The following is a 19,512-nucleotide window of genomic DNA, read 5'->3' on the forward strand; positions in this document are numbered from 1 at the left end:
CTTTAAGCACTTAAACCAGAACAAATCTCATACTCCATCAAGGTGGCAGGAGAATGTGAATGCGACAGTATCTGAAGTCAATGGAAGTGAAAGCACGCCGAGAAATAATTTGCATGTAAGAAGTACTGCGGTTGGATCGGTGTTCTGGTTAGGTTGTTTTCCGATGCTTTTGATTTATGTTAGGGTGTAGTTTATTGTTTTTATTGTAGTTTGATACTTATCTGGGTGTCTTCTCTCTAGGACTAATAAATAAACAATTGATATGTAACTGGGCATTACACCAAACATATTACAAGCTGTTAGTTTCATTCGAGGCTTGCGCAATATAACAATTTAATCCTCTCTAAACAAGATTACTTCCATATAATTCAGTAATGTTTATGATCACACCTGCCAACCTTTGTTGCACAAGAGGCTCAGCAATTCAGCATTGAAGTACGCTATCAATCAAAAGCATGTTTGTTTTTTTTGTTTGTTTTTTTGTCAGTAATAAACACAGAGGATGAGAAAACATATTAAAAGATGTTCTATTGAATAGAAATGATCTATTTTGAATAATATTATCTGACCCTAGGGTTAGGGTTAACCCTAACCCTAACCGAATGGTAGCCCCGCCCCCTTGCTATCATCTCATGCATCTTCGCTTGTTGAGTGTTGAGTTTATTACGGTGAAACGTAATAGATTAATGTATGATTGACTCAGCTAACATTAGTATATAGTTAACTAAATGTCAAATCTAATGTTTTACAAATAATGTTAATGACGATAAAATAAGAGAGTGATTAAATATACTGTTGTTTTTTTTTCCAGATGTGTGCAGAAAAGAGAATAAGACGGCCACGTGGACGTTAGACAACCGATTTATACAATTATTATCTCAAAAATACTGTTATAGACTTCAAAAATATTCACAATCCAGCTGAGTTTTCTTTATTGCCACTGCCAGCAAGCAGTTCCTGACCGCTCATCTGATAACAGTAATTCTGAGTGATTAAATCATTTAATGGTGATTTTGAATTTTTTTTTTTAATGTTAAATCATGAGCAGAGAAAAATCAACATTGCACGATCCTAGCTAGTTCATTAAGCTGAACAGCGCTACACTCCAAACTCTACCTCCAGAGGAGTGACTCCACCCGGCTGATGATGTCAGAGAGGTCAAAAGGCAGGGGCATGTCCGGGTCATCGCTGCTCCAATACGGTCGGTCGACAGGCGATTCCTCTGGGGGTAGAGTCTGCGCCAGGCTCGACTGACATCTACATGCACCCAAAAACACAATTAACACTCAGGTTACACTCTACAAGCACACAAACAAGGTGTTGTTTAATGAACTGCCGATTAACCAACTGAACATTCACGTACAGACCGTGACGTTATTAAAAAACAAACACGTCTTTACTTCCTCCTGTACTGTATTGTAGGCTGAGGGTTTGATCAAATGGACAGCATTCTCATGAAGTGTGACGTGTGCGTTTATGGGCATCATTACATCCCTTGTTTCAATATATGAAAAATACAGTAATCAGCAGAAAGGAAGCGAGATTTGTTTTATTATTTTATTTTATTTTGTTCTTTTTTTTGGCCACTTAAGGGTGCAGGTCATTACTGCATGGCGTCAGAATGGTTCAAAAGGTTCAGTATTATTCATGAAATATAAAGGGAAGGGTTAAGTAAAAAAAAAAAAAAAAAAAAAAAAATCTTTGTAATTACAATTTAATTACAGTGCTATGTAAACTTCTGACAGAGCAAAACTGAACAGAATGTTTCACCTAATTCTTGGGTATGGGTGTGTCAGGTCATACAATGACTGACGGTAGCATCTTCTCAGAGTTCAAACAGAATGTAGGAACGTCAACGTGGAACACTTTTCTTTCTTTTCTTTTCTTTTTTTTTTTACAAACGATCTCAATTAATAACATATACAGTGGTACTTCTGTGTATTATTTTACACATAGTCTTTCTAGGGTCTTAGTAAGCACTGAAAATAAGGTATTATTACATATATATTAAAAAGCTACACCGATTAGCATAATAACAACTGGCACCATCAGTGCTCTGTGTTCAGTTGAAGTCTTCATGAAAAACACCGATGGTTGTGCTAAATAACACGCTGGTTGACCACAGCGAGCGACTGCTAAAGACCTGCGTCGACTTGTTCAAATCCAGACGAAGCCACCGTGCTAATTTGCCGCTTTCAAAACAAGACGAGCTACAACTGACCACATGCACTGCTAAAAGTGACATCATTATGCTCTTATCATCAGAATGCTCTTTTGTGCCGTAGCTCCATCTGCTAGGTTTGTATTAAAGCACTCATTCTAATAACTTTATGTTTAGGTTTATCCCAAGTGACAAAAGATGCTTCGCACCAGAGTTAGCTATTCGCTAGTTTACGATGAAGCTATTGTTTCTATTGGAATAACTTACATTAAGACTTGTATGCTGGAGACAAAAAATAAACATTTATTTATTTATTTATTTTAAAAGTAATCATCGATATAGTGACGTTTTCTGGATAGAGATGTTTATTTATCTGGGTTTTGCTTTTTTTTTTGTTTTGTTTTTTTACTCAGAAGGAGTCTCCAGTGTCAGCGCTGTGTAACATTCGAGAAAGAAAAATAGACCCGCTAGTGAGGGAGCAACTATTTACAGCTATTATAGTGTAAGTGAAAACAGGAACTCACTTGTTTCGCAGGCATAAACATACCTATAAACGAATACAAAATGACAGCATTCTTTAATTAACAAAAATATGAAAAGTTGTCGACAAATTGCTTTGGTATAAGAAGGATAAAACTCTCCAGGCTGTGATATTAAAGGTGATTAATCAACTTCAGGACTGCAACAGTAACTCCTACACGACATTGCACCACCGCACCGTCTATTATTTATCTCCGATAGCTCGTTTTCATTTTTAAAACGAAATGAATTTTCGGCCTGGTCACGGCGGATGATTATATAATTATGAGGAATTTTGCCGATTCAGGACTTCTGTTAGGATTCCTAAAGCATTATCCCAGTTTGTATCTTTTGGCAATGAGACTGTTAGTTCTTCACAGTCGAGAGAATATTTAGTCATAGAGGACAAAACGTCCTCGCTGTTTACACTAATCGGGTGTAAGAGTGTAAACTCTCAAATGAGTCACAACCCTTTATAAGCCGCACACACGTTTAAACCCAAACGTTTTCTGCTTTATTTATGGCATCTGGGAAAAACCTGAAGTGTAAACAGTTGTGTGAGTGAAAGAGGGCGTCAAGGGATCGACGCAACCTCGGAGCGATGCCTTGGGAACGTGCTTGCTGCAATCATGAGACAAGAGACAAATGTGTGTAAATCATCTGCTGAACTCACACCTGCGCTTGCACTGACCAGCACCTGGCCAGGTACACAGGTTAGCTCCAGCACGCAGCTTTGATCTCATCACACTGCAACTGATTTACGTGCATACCCGTCATGCTTTAACCACCTGAATTTACCTTGAATAACTTTGCATAAAATGCAGCACGAGAATGTCAGTGCGTGTGCGTGGCTGTGTGTGTTTGCCGTCTAAAGGTGTGTGGTAACAGCTGGCTGTCACTTGCGAGTTAAGAGCAGCTCTCTGGTGTGGTGACTAAATTACATATGATTGAAAGAATGATTCATATGCATGCACACCAACACACCTATAAACACTTTCTTTTAAACAAGTTTTAAACTCGATAACACCTGCGAGACCTACCGACTTTCACATGTGCAAAAAGAACATGTTTAGCAGGTTTGCTTCAGGAACGACGATACGACCGAAGGGCAGGTATTAAATGTGTTGAAGTATATCAGGTACAAGTACAAGTAGATCAGATGCAGTGTTGTGAAAAAGTATTTCTTCTGAAGGTTTTTTTTGTGTGTGTGTGTGTGTGTATATCTCGTATTAAATAGTTTCAGAAATTAAAACTAAATCTAAGATAAAACAAAAGCAACCTGAGTAAACACAAAATACCGTTTTTAAACGATAATGTTATTTGCTGAAGCAAAAAGGTTATCCAATACCCTCTGGGTCTGTGTGAAAATGTACTTTATTAATTCCACAAATCTATGAAAGTGCATTTATAATGGAGTTCGGCTGGACTAGACGCAAGCAGGCCTGATTACTGCGAACCCTGTTCAATCAAATCAACACGTAAATACAACTTTTTCAACAGCATGAAGTTGGTTAAAAGGTCTTAAACTGTAACACACAGTGCCAAAGCTGAAAGAAATTCCAGAAATGATGAGGAAGAAGGTGATTGAAATGCATCAGTCTGGGAAGGGTTACAAAAGCTATTTCAAAGGCTCTGGGACTCCAAAGAACCACAGAGAGAGACATTATCTCTAAATGGAAAAATTCAGCAGAGTAATGAACCTTCCTAGAAGTGGGCAATCTTCCAAAATTCCTCCGAGAGCACAGTAATGACTCATCCAGGAAGTCACAAATGAGCCAAGAGCATCAAAGGAACATCAAAGGAACTACATGCGTCTCTTACATATGTAAAGGTCACTGTTTATGACTCCACTATCAGAATGACACTGCGCAAAAATGGCATCCTTCGTAGAGTGGTGAGGTGAAAACCACCGCTAACCCAGAAGAACGTTAAGGTTGGTGTGAATTTTGCCAAAACACACCTAGATGATCCTCAAACCCTTGTGGAGAATGATCTGTGGATTGATGAGTCGAAGTTGGAACTGTTTGGTAGACAGGAGTCCTGTTACATCTGGCGTAAACCAGACACAGAACTACAGAAAAAGAACATCATACCTATGATCAAGCATGGTGGTGGTAGTGTGATGGTGTGGGGAAGCTTTGCAGCTTCAGGACCTGGGCAACTTGATGTAGGAGTAAGGAGTAATCTGAACCACCTCTGAATGACTCGAAAGAAAAGCCAAATTAAAGTTTTGGAGTGGCCTAGTCAAAGTCCTGACTTGAACCAATTGAGATGCTGTGGCAGGACCTTAAACAGGCAGCTCTTGCTCGAAAACCCTCCAATATGGCTGAACTAAAGCAGTTCTGCGATGAAGAGTGTGGCACAACCAGATTCTAAGTTTAAGGCAATTAGGTGTAGGAAAACTTTTTTTTTTTTTTTGCTTCAATAAAATAAAAATTAAAATAAAAAACACTAATAACTACTGTGTGATTACTCAGTTTGCCTTTATTATATGTTATATTTCGTTTGAAATCATATATCTAAAACGATTTAGTATGAGATATGTACAAAAACAGAAGGCATCCGGATGGGGGCAAATACTTTTTCACAGCAGCATATTTGCTGCGTGTTCACACCTCTGATTCGGACAACATTTAAAGATCCCGTGAAGACGCTCCTGTGTTTGATGTTGCGTTCGTATTGTATTCTGAACAGTTTTTCAACATGTCTCACTGCCTTTAATCCTTTAATTAGTAATACAGAGTAACGATGAAGGGCAATTATATGGCGAGTTTCAGTTTTGCTGTTCTGGGATGCTCTTTGAGATCTGAGCTTGTCACCGCTACCACGAACAATGAGCACGTACGCACACAAAAAAAGAAAACCTATTATTTCCACATCAACTTTGCATCATTCATGCAATTATTCTTTGTAGATCAAAACACACCCATTAACTGCGTACAGTTTATCAGATTAGCTCCCTTTATTTGTGATCTTAGTAAACCAGAGTCTAATGACTGACTGGTATTTCCATTCACATGTGTACTAAAGAACCAACCATACGCCGTTTTTAAATTTAAAGAAAGAAAATGTTGGGGTCCAGCCAAATAAATAATCTCTTCATAATGTCAAAATGATCATGTATTACTGTCAATATGGGGACATTTGGGCTCCATAAAGAGGCAAAGTACACAAAACACTCAGTAGGAACCAAAAATCTGATTCCATTTGAGAGAACTGTTTGCCTTTCATCAGTTACAATGAACTTTTTCCTCACACTGTACACGCTATATTCACTGAAAACACCAGCAGTGATAATGTGCTTAAATAATGTGTGATAATTTATTAGATATTAGGGCAGCAATTATCATTAGAAATAGATATTTTAGGATAATAACTAACCAACCAACCAACCAACCAACCAACCAACCAACTAACTAACCAACCAACTAACTAACTGACTAACTAACTAAACTAAATAAATAGATATAAATGACATAACTAACAAACCAATCAATTAAACAAACAAATCTGTCCAAAAATAACAGGAATAAACAAATAAAGATAGATAGATAGATGGATAACACCAACTAACCAGCTAAACCACTAACTAAATAAATACATAAACAAACAAACAAACAAATAAATAAAGCATGGCAAAATGAACGAACGAATGAATGAACGAATGAATGAACGAATGAATGAGCAAATGAATGAATGTCTGAACGAATGAATGAATGAATTCACGAATGAACAAATGAACGAACGAACGAATGAACGAATGAATGAACGAATGCATGAGCAAGCTTCAGTTTTATGGGAAACTGTTTCATTATGATGTATAACCAGGTATTAGTGTCAATATGGGGACATGTAGATTTTATAAAGATCAATATTACAGTAAAATAAATAAATAAAGACAAACAAATCATTTCAGATATACATAAATTCAATAAATAAAATTCTGATATATTCTTCTACAAGAGCTTAAAAATCTATATCTTGACAGTCTTACACATTGAAACACAGGCCTGCACTCCACTGCATCCAACAGCACACACACACACACACACACACACACACACACACACACACACACACACACACACACACTATCCCTCCTTCCCTCTCTGTGTATTATGGATGGATCGAGACCTTTAAGCGGTCAGAGGACAGCCCCTCTCGGCCACTATTTGCGGTTATATATTTTGTAAGGGCCACTTAATGGTGCCGTGTCTGTCCTCTTAAGTGCTGCGTCTCAGCCTGCACGTTCTCGATCGCTACAGCATTACACGCTGAAGATAGCGATTAAAACATGGAACGTCCATACATCATCCATGCTTTACATCAGGGTTTAATACCAGCATCTGTTAACATGGGCTAAGTACCATAAAGCCACGCATCACTTCATAAATGATATGATTAGGTGACCTTGGGGCTGGAGACGAGTGTGTGCTGAAATGAGCTCATCAGTTACCGAACTGGAGAATTAGTCAGAGGAAGCAGTAACAGTAGCAGGACGTAGCAAGAACATCTTACACACTAGCGCTCCTTAAAAAAAAAAAAAAGGCTTTCAAATTTGAACGCTTTAAGAGTTCGAGTACTAGAACGTGTCTGAATATTAACGAGTTTATAATTCTATACTGCCACAGACAGAAATAACATTAGCGGTAGCACTACACGGTGTTCTTACTGTGCATATCTTACATTTTCCGACAAAACACTCAAAACAAAAGACTTAATCTGAAACATTATACTATTTATGCTCACTACATAGGGTATACGATACATACATATATACATACTGCGCACTATATACTCAATAAAACGACATCTGATATCCAGCATCAAAAACATGAGTACTGGAAAGTGTTAACTACTTACATGCGCTATCACTTCTAGGACAGACTTTTTGTTGTTGTTGTTGTTGTTTTTTTAAAATATATTTGAGAAGAAAACCGATACACAATGTAAACAAATACAAGAAGATCCGTGCAACATCGTGCAAACACGTTCGACAGACTTAACGTAAAACACTGGATCTCATTCAAACATTCCAATTTAGACTGTAACATTCAAATATTGTTCCTTCAATAACTCATCCTCCATTAACCAACATTTAACATAAGCAAACTATACATTTCAGCATTAATTAATAAACCATAAGCCATGTTAACTACAACGCAATAAAGCAAGTTAAAACAGCAAGTATTCATTGATGTTACACCTTAATTCCAAACGAGTCAATATAAATTAGCATAAATTAGCTAATAGATAACAGATAGCTAGTAAATGCTGATAATTAACTGCTCTCAGGTGTGTGGGTGTAAATATTTGCACCCCACCCATCCCTTATTCAGCTTCATGAATTCTGGCAATTAACTAGAGCGAATATTAACTAAGACGTTAGATCACGTTGGTCATTTATAGTCGAGGTTTCATGTAGGTATTAATTATGTTGGCATTAATCGTATTTGCAAGTGATTATTCCAAGCACGGGTTACTTTCTTAGCTACTTACTGTGTATTCATTCAGAATGTTGTAGCTGGTTCATGTTAATTATACAACAGTGCTGTCGAATTCTCGAATCTGATTGGTCAGAAGGTGTCGATTCATTTTCTAGAACAGCAGCTCTGGCTGTAGTTCTGACTACAAGCGTTATATCAATGTGCTTGGTCCGAAACATGGTGAAATTTTCTGCAAGGAAACATATTTTTGGAAGGAGTCTCCAGTGTGAGTGCTTTGTAACAGTCAGAGGTAAAGCTGGAACTTTACTTGCCATTGAAGAGAGGAGAAAAATTGAGGCTAAGGGCTTATAGCCGGCATAATGTAAGAGATAAAAGGAGTTAAGGAGCTGGTTCATAGACATTAAACATAGCTATGAACGGATAGAAATTACGGCATCATTCTTTAATAAGCAAAAATGATGAACACTGGCAAATTGCTGTTGTGTAAAAGGAATAAAATGGTCTGTTGTTGGAAAATGATCAACTTCAGGGTGGTAGCAATAACGCTGCTTTATCATACTACTCCGTCGTTCGTTATTGTCCTATAACCGCACACCTCATTGTGTTTTATTCCTCAATGATGGCTCACTTCGACACACACTAGACACCTGAGCAAGCCTGGGTCCACAATCACGCACTCGCACATAAATACAGTATATTTATGAACTAAAGGACGACCAAGGCAGGGCTGCGTGATACATAATTAACATTTGTCATATAAAATGTTCTCGCAGGTGTTTATCCGGCGTGATGGAAGACCTCTAGATACTTTTGTCACAACATTCCAGAAATTACCCAACAGACAACCTTAATAACAGGGAAGCAATATCATAGCAAGATAATGACTGATGATTGTTGACACCCATTCACACCCTTAATCACAGAGAATTACTTTTACAACCTTTCTGAATAACTCACCAGCCTATATGCAAATAAATGCAGGTTTGAATCAAACCTCATTCACACACACAAACACACACAAACAAACACATTGAATAAAGCAGGGAAGGTCGAAACCAGAGAGCGTGTCAAGTGTACGGTGCTGTCTAGATTAACCTCAGAGAGATCCAGGCCGAGCCTCTCCCGCCTGGGCCGCATTCACCAGAGATTGGCAATACAATCGCTCATTTCAATTTGCCCCGAAACCCTATAGCCCGAGTGCCAGACCTGCTGAAATAGCATGCTAATGCGAAGGGTGTCTATGATTCTCTCGCCTGTGGGCCCACTGGGGCTCGCCTGTTCACTAACACACTCGCACACACACACAAATATACATATAGCACTTGAATCTCCATTCCCATTGTCCTCCATTTATTCTTATTCTCAATTTCTCGTACACACACACACACACACACACACACACACACACACACACAGAGTCCGGTTCAGTGCTGAAACTAACCACTTTAGTTAAAGTGAGTGTTAATTATGGACAGCCAAAGCAGTCAATAGAAGGTTAATGCAGAAGTCAGAGGATAAATTCCTTTAAGCATTGCATCACTTGGCCATCTCCCCGGCTCGCCCTCTGCCTGATCAATACGTTTTACTGTAATGCTCTCTCCATCGATCCTCGTCAACCCTGCGCTCCAGACACACAGACGAGAAACCAAAAGAACAGAAGGAACGAACGCTATAAAGAAAGAAACATCTACAAATGAACGAAATGATTAACGCCTCCTGTCGCCTCGTTGCTTTTGTTTCCCCTTTCTCTAACGCTTACGATTTTCTGGCTCCATCTCTGTTCCAGATCTAGAAATGGCATCGCCGGGCACTTGCTCCGGAGCCAGCGTGTTCTTAACAGCATGGAAATGCACTTAAACACGACATCGGTGTTTCAACGCAGACCAATTACCCTGATGAATGTGGGGTTCGGGATGGGGAGGAAATGCGAGACACGCAGATGGGAGACAAGGATTATTGGGTTAGGTCATTTATAAACCCACTGCTTCAAATGGGCTTGTTTGATCACCACATTAAGGAGAGGCCACGCCACGTCCGAAAAGCCTGGGTACTGATGTTTTCATCAGGATAGATGCGTGATTCTAATACTTGAAACTGAGGTTGGAAAAACCTTAGGTATAGTAACGAAGTACAATTATTATTCCGGACATTTTTATTTACATTTCAGTTCAGCATCGAATCAATTTCTGACCCGCTCTGACCTTCTCATGCTAGACATGGAGAAGCCACCAGACTGCGGCGTTGAATTTGAGGATATGCACCCTGGACTTACGTCAGGAAAATGCGTCAATATGCCGGAGTGAGCAAAACCAGTGTATAAAATTAGCCGTCTTCTTAGCCTCAATAGAAGGTACACGTGCTATCCAATATGAAAAATCGTGCTGAGGTAAGCTTCGCTAATTTGCTAACAGCGGTGGTGATAATTAACCGATTTAATGCCAAGTTTAATTGCAGTAGTTAATGTAATTAGCTAGGCGGAAAGTGAAATTCTAGATAATGAGGTTTTCTGGGGAAATGGCGTCGTTGCTTTCACACAAAAATCATCTTCAGGTCATGAAAACATCATGAAAACATGACATTACCGTCATTTCGTCAGTTAGAAACTTTCACCTGAGCACATTTTTAAAAATGTTTTATTTTCAGGATCATTTCAAGACGTTGCTAAGCTATTATTTTTATGGCATTTGGCAGACGCTCTTATCCAGATCGACATACATTTATCTCATTTATACAACTGAACAGTGCTAGCTTGGCAGTCTTGGGGCTTGAACTTCTGATCAGTAACCCAGAGCCTTTAACCACTGAGCCACCATTGCCACCACTATTATCTATATCTTTCACTTAAGTATCATTTCCCGGTACTTCGTCCATGCTTATTTAAAACAATAAATACTTGGTATATTCAGACTGTACACTACATGAATGTCTTTGAAATTGGATTTCTTTGAACACAGTTGCTTTCCCCATAACTCCATTCCAGTCCAGGTGTGAGGCTGGGTGTATTTAACGCTTTGATCAGGAATGCAATTAAACGAGTCATGCAGAAAACAAGTTATGTGACAACATGTCGGCATGAACCCTTCAAACAGCTCTTTGTAAACAGTCAGATAAAAAAATAAATCCAATGAGTCAAATAAAACGAATATAAATCTAATTAACAGACTCCAGCAGAACTGTCAGCATCACTGCCAACCTAACACGGACGTCCTGTAACCTGATCTCAGGGGAAAAAATCCGTCCCAATTTTCACATGCTGTACAAATAAAATCAGGAAAGTACGACCGCTGGCCTTGCCCCGACCTTGCCCCGACCTTCGTGACTTTTCATAAGAACCGAGTCACGTGAATAGTTCTTTTTTCACAAATTTGCAAGCGTGAGACCATGAACAACACGGAGTCCTAGAACACCTGTCTGGGTTGTTTCAGTAAAATTTATTTAAATATCTTGAGGCTGTAGACTAGACCGTCATGTCTGATGCCACAGAAGAGCGACTGTCGAATAAATTGCTGAAAAAGTTCACGCTGGATTTGACAGAAAGGTGTCAGGGCACACAGTGTATCGCAGCTTGATGCGTACGGGGATGCGTAGCTGCAGACCGGTCAGAGTGCCCATGCTGACCCCCGTCCACCACCGAAAGCACTCACGATGGGCACGTGAGCATCAGATCCGAACCATGGAGCAATGGAAGAAGGTGGCTTAGTCTGATGAATCACGTTTTCTTTTATATCACGTGGACGGCGGGTACATGTGCGCCGCTTATTTGGGGAAGAGATGGTGTAACAGGATGCACTATGTAAAGAAGATGAGCTGGCGGAGGTAGTGTGATGCTCTGTGCAATGTTCTGCTGGGAAACCTTGTGTCCTGGAATTACTTTGACATGTTCCACCTACGTAAACATTGTTGCAGACCAAGTACACGCCTTTATGGCAACGGTATTCCCTAACGTCAGTGGCGTCTTTCAGCAGGATAATGCTTCCTGCTACACTGAAACAACTGTTCAGGAACGGTTTGAGGAACATGACAAAGAGTTCAAGGTGTTGACTCGGTCTCCAAATTCCCCAGATCTCAGTCTGATCGAGAGTCTGAGGGACGTGCTGGACAAACAAGTCCGATCCATGGAGGCCCCACCTCACAACTTACAGGACTTAAAGGACCTGCTGCTAACGTCTTGGTGCCAGACACCACAGCACACCTTCAGAGGTCTTGTGGAGTCCATGCCTCGATGGGTCAGAGCTGTTTTGGTGGCACAAAGAGAGGGAGACCTATACAATATTAGCCAGGCGGTTTTAATGTTATGGTTGATCAGTGTATATATATATATATATATATATGAACTGAGCTTATCTCAATATCTCAATTATCACAAAATAACCGAGCAAAATAAAAATAAATAAATAATTTAATTCATGTACATATATTAATATTAACAAGCTTGATGTCAGAAATCAAAAACCATTGGGACATATGAGTGAATTTATAAGTAAAGGTTCGGACACTGAAACTAACCCCGCCCCTGACCTTAGGGTAAAGTAAAGAATAAAAAAGTCAAAAATAATTGGCCTATTTGCTGAGTGCGATATTCTGCGATGGCTGCCTGACATTCGTGACATGACAATTCATCCGACTAACTCGAGCTCGAGCCTTCGAGCTGTGCGAAACGGCAAATCTTTCAAGGAACAACATTCACTGACCACTCCCCGAAATTCTACAGGCTATGAAAAAATTGTCACACGACAATATTGTTATTTATTTTCCATTCTGTGATGACAGTGTTGAGATATGACGAATGGTTTAATAGCTTCAGGTCTACTGACGTGTGTGTGTGTATGTGTGTGAATACTGTAGACAGTATCACACCAGCACATTCTATTGTCTCAGGACTGTGCTGACGCTGCTTTCTGCGTGTGACACATCAAACGTGTCACACATGTTCCTTTCATTATGATTCCCTAATAAAACGACCATATGATCAGCCGTTTCCTTTATTTAGCGGATATAAAAAGCAGACTGCTTCTTTCTTCCCCCTCGCCAGAGTGATGGCGGTGGTTAGGGTGACGCTTTTATTCGTAACAATGAGCTACCTTTCGGGTGAGCCGCTTACACAGGGAGATCTAACTCCATGTGCACAGCAAGAGTTTCTATTAAACCACATGAAACACCGTCTCCTAGTTAATGTCTCCGAAGTCTGGGTGTCTGTGGTATCAGTGCACTTTTGGTCAGCACAACAATCTAGATGCTGGGGGGAGGGAGACCCACCCAGCACACTCACACTCCCCTCAGGCTGTTTGATGTGGCTGGAGTGGGCGTGCGAGTGCGTGGGTCCTACTCCAACCAGATGCCGACCGACCCAACACACACACACACACACATGCAGCAAGGTGGCTACTAAACAGCCTCCATAATTGGGGTAATAAAAGAGGACGGTGGTGTGTAGTATGTAGCAGGAGAGAGCTTGAGCTCTCTAAACCAGGTGGTGGTCCATTTTCCTGTTACAGGAGAAACAAATTACCCAACACCTTTTCTGATCTTTCTCCTCGGGCCAGGGAAAGAATGCGAACCAGACGTCAAGTGCGCCTAATTTACGACCCGCGTTCAAACAAACACAGATTGTAAAATTAAGAGTTAGGATTAGGGTAAAGGCAAATAGACGAGATTGGCCATCACTGATACGTGAACGGAGCTCTAGAGGAAGTGAAGATGAACGACCGGGACGTTCTCTTCCACACCCGAGTTGCTCCAGGTGAGAAATCATCCGACGCTAAAACAAACGTTAGCTCTGGACACACAATCCTTTGGCTTAATATGACAGCAGAGAGTGTGTGTCACAGTGCCTCAATGTGTGTTATATGTTAGCAAGAATAACAGAAGAAAACTGCAATCGTGGTAAAAGGATAACGTTCTTCTTCTTCTTCTTCTTCTTTTTTTTTTTTAGAATTAATGAAGCAATAAATAAATTAGTTAAAAGTTAAACCGGGGCATGAAGCATGAATCAAATAATTGTTTTTTCCCCCCATTAATAATATTAATATTCTCAGACACTAGTTAACATTTTTTTGTTTTAAAAAGAAAAATAATTCCATTATGTTAAAAATTAAATGTGAGAATAAAAGAGTTGAAATAACTTCTTTTCTCACAATTTATATTTTAAGGCACTACTTGACAAAAAAATTAAATAAATAAATAAGAAGAAACTTCATATCATATGTGGGCATAAATCATAATGAAAATCACCGTTTCTTTTTTTTATTTTTAAAAACCAATCATACACTATTTCATCATTTACTTTATAAAAATAAAATAACATTAAGTTAAAATGACAAATGGGCATAAAACAAATCGAAAATGAATGAGTTTTTTTTTCAATTATTAATACTTTACGATACACTACAGGACCACTGAAAAAAAAAAATCTAATTCATTATGATATGTAAGCAAAAAGTAAATAAAACATTTTTTTTTATATTAGTAATAACTTATTAATATTTTAAGATACACTATTGGACTGTTTTTGGTGCTAACAAAGAAATATGTGAAGCGTGTGAAACCTAAAACAGTAAACGAAATCAATTTCTTGTTCCAAATATCTTTATTTTGTCCTAAAGGTATGCAAATTTTAGACTCACTTGTTTACAGCAAATATAGGTGTTTCTTGCTGACATATTACATGTTTAAAGTTTGACTTCTGTACCAAAGCTGTGTTTGTTTACACTGCGAGGGGGAAATAGTGGGATAAAAGGGTAAATAAAAATTGTGGAAACATGGAATGTGAAAACAGAGAGAGAGAGAGAGAGAGAGAGAGAGAGAGAGAGAGAGAAGGGCCTGAGGGAGAGGTTACAAGGTTGTGAATGTGCAGTTTGTCATAGGCAAGCGTTTGAGGGCCCATAAATCTTAGAGTGATCAAGAAAGGGCTCACGGCGAGGCAGCGAGCGTTAACGCCACTTACCCATGTCAGATGTGAGCATGCAGCAGCACTTACTTGAAAAACTTGCTGTTCGGTGAAAAGTGACTATAAAACGATCACCTTTATACACAAACACATACACATATATACACATCGACACACGCACAAGCCTTGTGGGCATCACAGGAGCGCTGCGATACCCTGCTTGATGAATGGTCCTGTCCTGACAGCTATAGTGGCACACCGGTGGCCCGCGTCTGACCCTGGTCATGTGATCGAGCCGAACGCAAGGTTCCACAAATCCCACCTGTCTTCAGGTGACAACGGGCGGTCAAACGGGGTCGGCTAATTATGGCGTGCATGAACAGCCCGCCATTCAGCCTTTTCATTGGCCTGTTACAAATAAAGCCTGTTTAGAGCTACACAACCATTACTTCGTGACCTCATGAGCCTGTAGACCGAGGCAGAAAAAAGCTACAGATGGACCGGTTCAATAAAGAAAAAACGTACACGTACGCATCTTCCTTTATATGGAAAGTTACGCAGGTTAACGTTAGAATGAGGGTTTGCAGCGTTTTTATTGGTCGTACCTGTTATTACGAAATTCTTCTACAAAAACTTTCATTTATAATAAATTTACCTGAACTTTCCACAATATTAAGTTTTATTTCAGCCTCACCTCATAATACCCAAACTGGAAAATTTATAAACGTACTTCAATAGACGGCAAGTTTAAGTTTTTACCGTTCAATAGATGGCAAGTTCCTCAGTTTTGTCATATTTGTAGCTTTTTTTTTTGTTTTTGTTTTTTAAATAAACCTTCAAAGTGTGTACAAGTCTCACAAATGAAAAACCAGGTCAAGTTTAGGGGTGGACTCAGCGTTCATACCTTTCCATATGGTGTAACTCGAAATGAAATCCAATCACATCACACTTGTTTGTTTGATTTCGCGAATATATTTAATGAGACGAATGTTACGCCATTCTCCAAAGGTCAAAAAATAAATAAATAAATAAAGTTATAAAACTTTAAGGGTAGATGGTAGAAATGTGGACAAATCAAATTAATCAGCTAGTACAATCACTAATGTGTTGCCCAGTCACATGTTTTGGTTGCTTGGAAACTGGCAGCTAAAGTAATGTTGTATGAAGTGAAGTGAATTACTACAGACTGAGGAAAATCAACAAGTCTTTGGCCAACCTTTCAGCTCTTCTCACATCTGTCAGGTCAACCCCGTCCGTGAACACACCACGGCCTACAGACACGGACGCCCCGGACTTTTGATTGCACTCACCCTGTCCCCAATCGCACATTCACACACTCACCCAAGGACTCACTGTAATTTCAAGTCACACTCAGTTGTCCGAACCTCCGAACTTACCAAGCCTTTTATACTGTTTTTTTTTTTTTTTTTTTTTTTTGCAGACTCTTTCTGACAACATCACACAAGGAAAATATGACTCGAGTCTGTCGAGTCTGTCGACGTGTATAATTGAGATGTTCTGTTTTGTCAATGTTTCCACATACTTGCATCTTGCTTATTTTAAAAAGACATCATCTGACAATGCTAATAAATCCACCTAGTAAAACAGGTTCTACTGTCAGCTAATACGTGGCGGGATTCAGAATGAGTGACTCGAGCTATAGTTACAATGCGAAGCGACGTTTGACCATACATACCAAAAAAAAAAAAAAAAAAAGACAAAAAAAAGCGTTTTTGCAAAACAAATGTTTTTCAGGTCTTTTCGGTCCGAACAGATTGTTATTAGTACAAAACAACGTGCATGTCCGTTCAAACCCTGCAGAGCCAGGTAGCTACTTTTTTCGCGCTTTTTTCCCCTCTCCTAAAGTATAAAGTAACACAAACACAAAGATTTTCTGTTCAACAGATAAGTAAAAACAACGAGAAACTCCCTAGTTAAAACAAAACCAAGCAATAACCTCGGAGACTGGTAAACACACGGAACGATTTAAACAAGCAATAAACATAATTACAGTTCAGTTGCTAGTGACATGATAATTACTGAGGAGGTACATTGTTCCAAAGGAATAACTTCAAACACGAGGAATGAGGGGGGTAGAGATTGAGCGAGGTTGCGGAGAAGGTATGCGAGATAGACATGACAAGGAAAAGAAAAAAAAAAAAAACATCAGATAGAGCCAACCTTTTTCATCTATCATCTCTCCAACCACACCACATCGTTATTCTCGCCAATTATGACGTAACAGCCCATGCTCGAGGACAGAATACAAATGTCTTAGGGTTGAACACATTCCTTTTTGTGGTAACCTGAGTAAGACATGTAGTTCAAAGTGACTGGAAACAGTAGAGATAGTTAACATTTTGTTTGATTGGCACACATGGAAAGGAAATAAAGAGAAGAGCGACATCTCTTTACGGGAATTCTCTCACAAATCTCAGCTACCATCAGGTAGAACATGACAAGTTGTACGACGATACTCGAGGGAATTACCAGAGCAATTTATGTTTTCCAATGTTTTAATTAATGATTCTTGAGATAAGGGACAAAACATGTCCTACACACAAAAGTCCTCTTTATGTTAAAAATGAAGAAATTCAATCTAAGCTTGATCTAAAGGTAATCTGTATACTCTGGGCATTTATGGCTTATATATAATTTCATTACAATTCTTCTAAAAGCATGCCTATACTTGGGAACACATGTCATTTAACCTGTCCTCAGAAACCTGTCCTCAGAAACCTGTCCTCAGCAAGACGTCAAAATATCAAACTGCCAAAGTGATTAAAAATATGAGAAAAATCATAAATCTAAATTTTAAACTGAAAGACAGAGATCTGTAAAATATCAAACAATACATCAAGTAAATCTTAAACGATATTTTCCATAAAAATTTTTTTTTAAAAATGATGATCGAAGTTGTGTCCTCACTTTGCGTCAAAAATATTCAATTTCGTCAACTCCGTCGGGTTTTATGTCTGAGGGACTTAACTGTTCGATATCCATGAGAGCAGAGTATTTTTGTGAAAATTTTGAACAAAAGATCAAAAGGTTTAACAATATAGACAAAATTTCACAGCCTTTTTTGCTCATATTTACCAAGGGTGCCACGGACTTGAATAACTTGTTAGAATCTGCGATTAATCCCTCCAATCAATTGTACAGATAAGTGAAACATTGAAAAACATAAATTGCTCTGGTAATTACAAAATCTCGCGTGTCTCTCTCAGGTATCACCGTACACCCTGTCATGTTCTACCTGATGGTAGCTGAGATTTGTTTACAGTCTGGTTTACAGCTTATAGTTTACAGTCTGGGAAAACTATCAGGTGGTTAAAAGGCGGCACAAAAAAAAGGCAAGAGTGCAAGAGACATATTAAACAGAAATATTGTGTGCATGTGTGTGTGTGCATGTTTAAACTTTGCCAGGTGTGTGACCTCAAGGTTCACCTGTCCCTCCTGCTGCGTGGACACGGCTTTTGTTTCAGCCTATTAAGTAAATACTGTAATTATAGCAGTGAGTCATTTAAAAGGCTGCGAACAGCCAGCAATTTGTTGAAAGAAGCAGGCAGACCAAGCAGCCCAGAAGGCACACCGAGAGCATATACAGAGTATACACACACACACAAACAGAAAAAAGAGAGAGAGAAGCCCAAAAGAGGCATGTGGCCTAAAGCACTTGTGTGTATGTATGATAGATTAGACAGGCTGGTTGTGTCCAACATGGTCTCTTGATTCATAATGAGTCACTGAAATGAGCTCTCATGAGCCGAGTCATATAAAAACGCGAAGTCATGGTATGATAGGGTAGGTAATGGACAATCAAACTGTTCGATGAGTCATTTGCAAATAAGTGACTCACCTCGACGAATCATTTACAAAGAAGTGAATCACCTCAAAGAGTTGTTTGCAAATAGGTGAATCGCTTGAAGAATCATTTACAAATAAGTGAATCTCTTCAAAGAGGCATTTACGAATAGGTGAATCATATTAAAGAGTCATTAAAAAATAAGTGAATCACTTGACTCAAAGCTAAAGGGTGGTAAAGGACTAGGGCTAGAGGTTTGTTCATTCATTCAAGCATTCATCTTCCGTGAGTGGATCCGGAATCTGTCCCCACCAGGGATACACCATGGATGGGATGCCAGTTGGGTGCTACACACACTCACACCTATGGGCAATTTAGAGTAACCAATGCACCTACTAGCAAGTTTCTGGAAGGTGGAGGAAAGCAGAGAACCTGGAAGAACCCACACAATCATGTGGAGAACGTGCAAAACGTCACACAGAAGAAGAAGCAGCCTTTATTTGTCACATGTACATTGCAGCACAGTGAAATTCTTTTTTCACGTATCCCAGCTTGTTAGGAAGTAGGGGTCAGAGTGCAGAGCCCCAGGAGAAGAGAGGGTTAAGGGCCTTGCTCAAGGGCCCAACAGTGGCAGCTTGGCGGTGTTGTGGTTTGAACCCCTGATCTTCTGATCAGTAAAAAAAAAGCCTTAACC

General features: G+C 39.3%; 1 protein-coding gene across 3 annotated transcripts in view; it reads right to left on the minus strand.

Moving 5' to 3' along the window:
- Nucleotides 1–19,512, minus strand: part of fto (FTO alpha-ketoglutarate dependent dioxygenase) — a 175,880-nt gene that overhangs the window by 5,070 nt on the left and 151,298 nt on the right. For 2 of the 3 annotated variants that reach the window (XM_053617109.1, XM_053617107.1), the window contains exon 9: nt 1,117–1,257. In XM_053617109.1, coding sequence (XP_053473084.1) covers nt 1,117–1,257 — 141 coding nt within the window. Of the gene's footprint in view, nt 1–915; nt 1,258–19,512 lie in introns of those variants that run through there. The other variant, XM_053617108.1, reaches the window with a different exon arrangement.

Source organism: Ictalurus furcatus, chromosome 27 (assembly GCF_023375685.1).
Source record: "Ictalurus furcatus strain D&B chromosome 27, Billie_1.0, whole genome shotgun sequence".
NCBI lineage: Eukaryota > Metazoa > Chordata > Actinopteri > Siluriformes > Ictaluridae > Ictalurus > Ictalurus furcatus.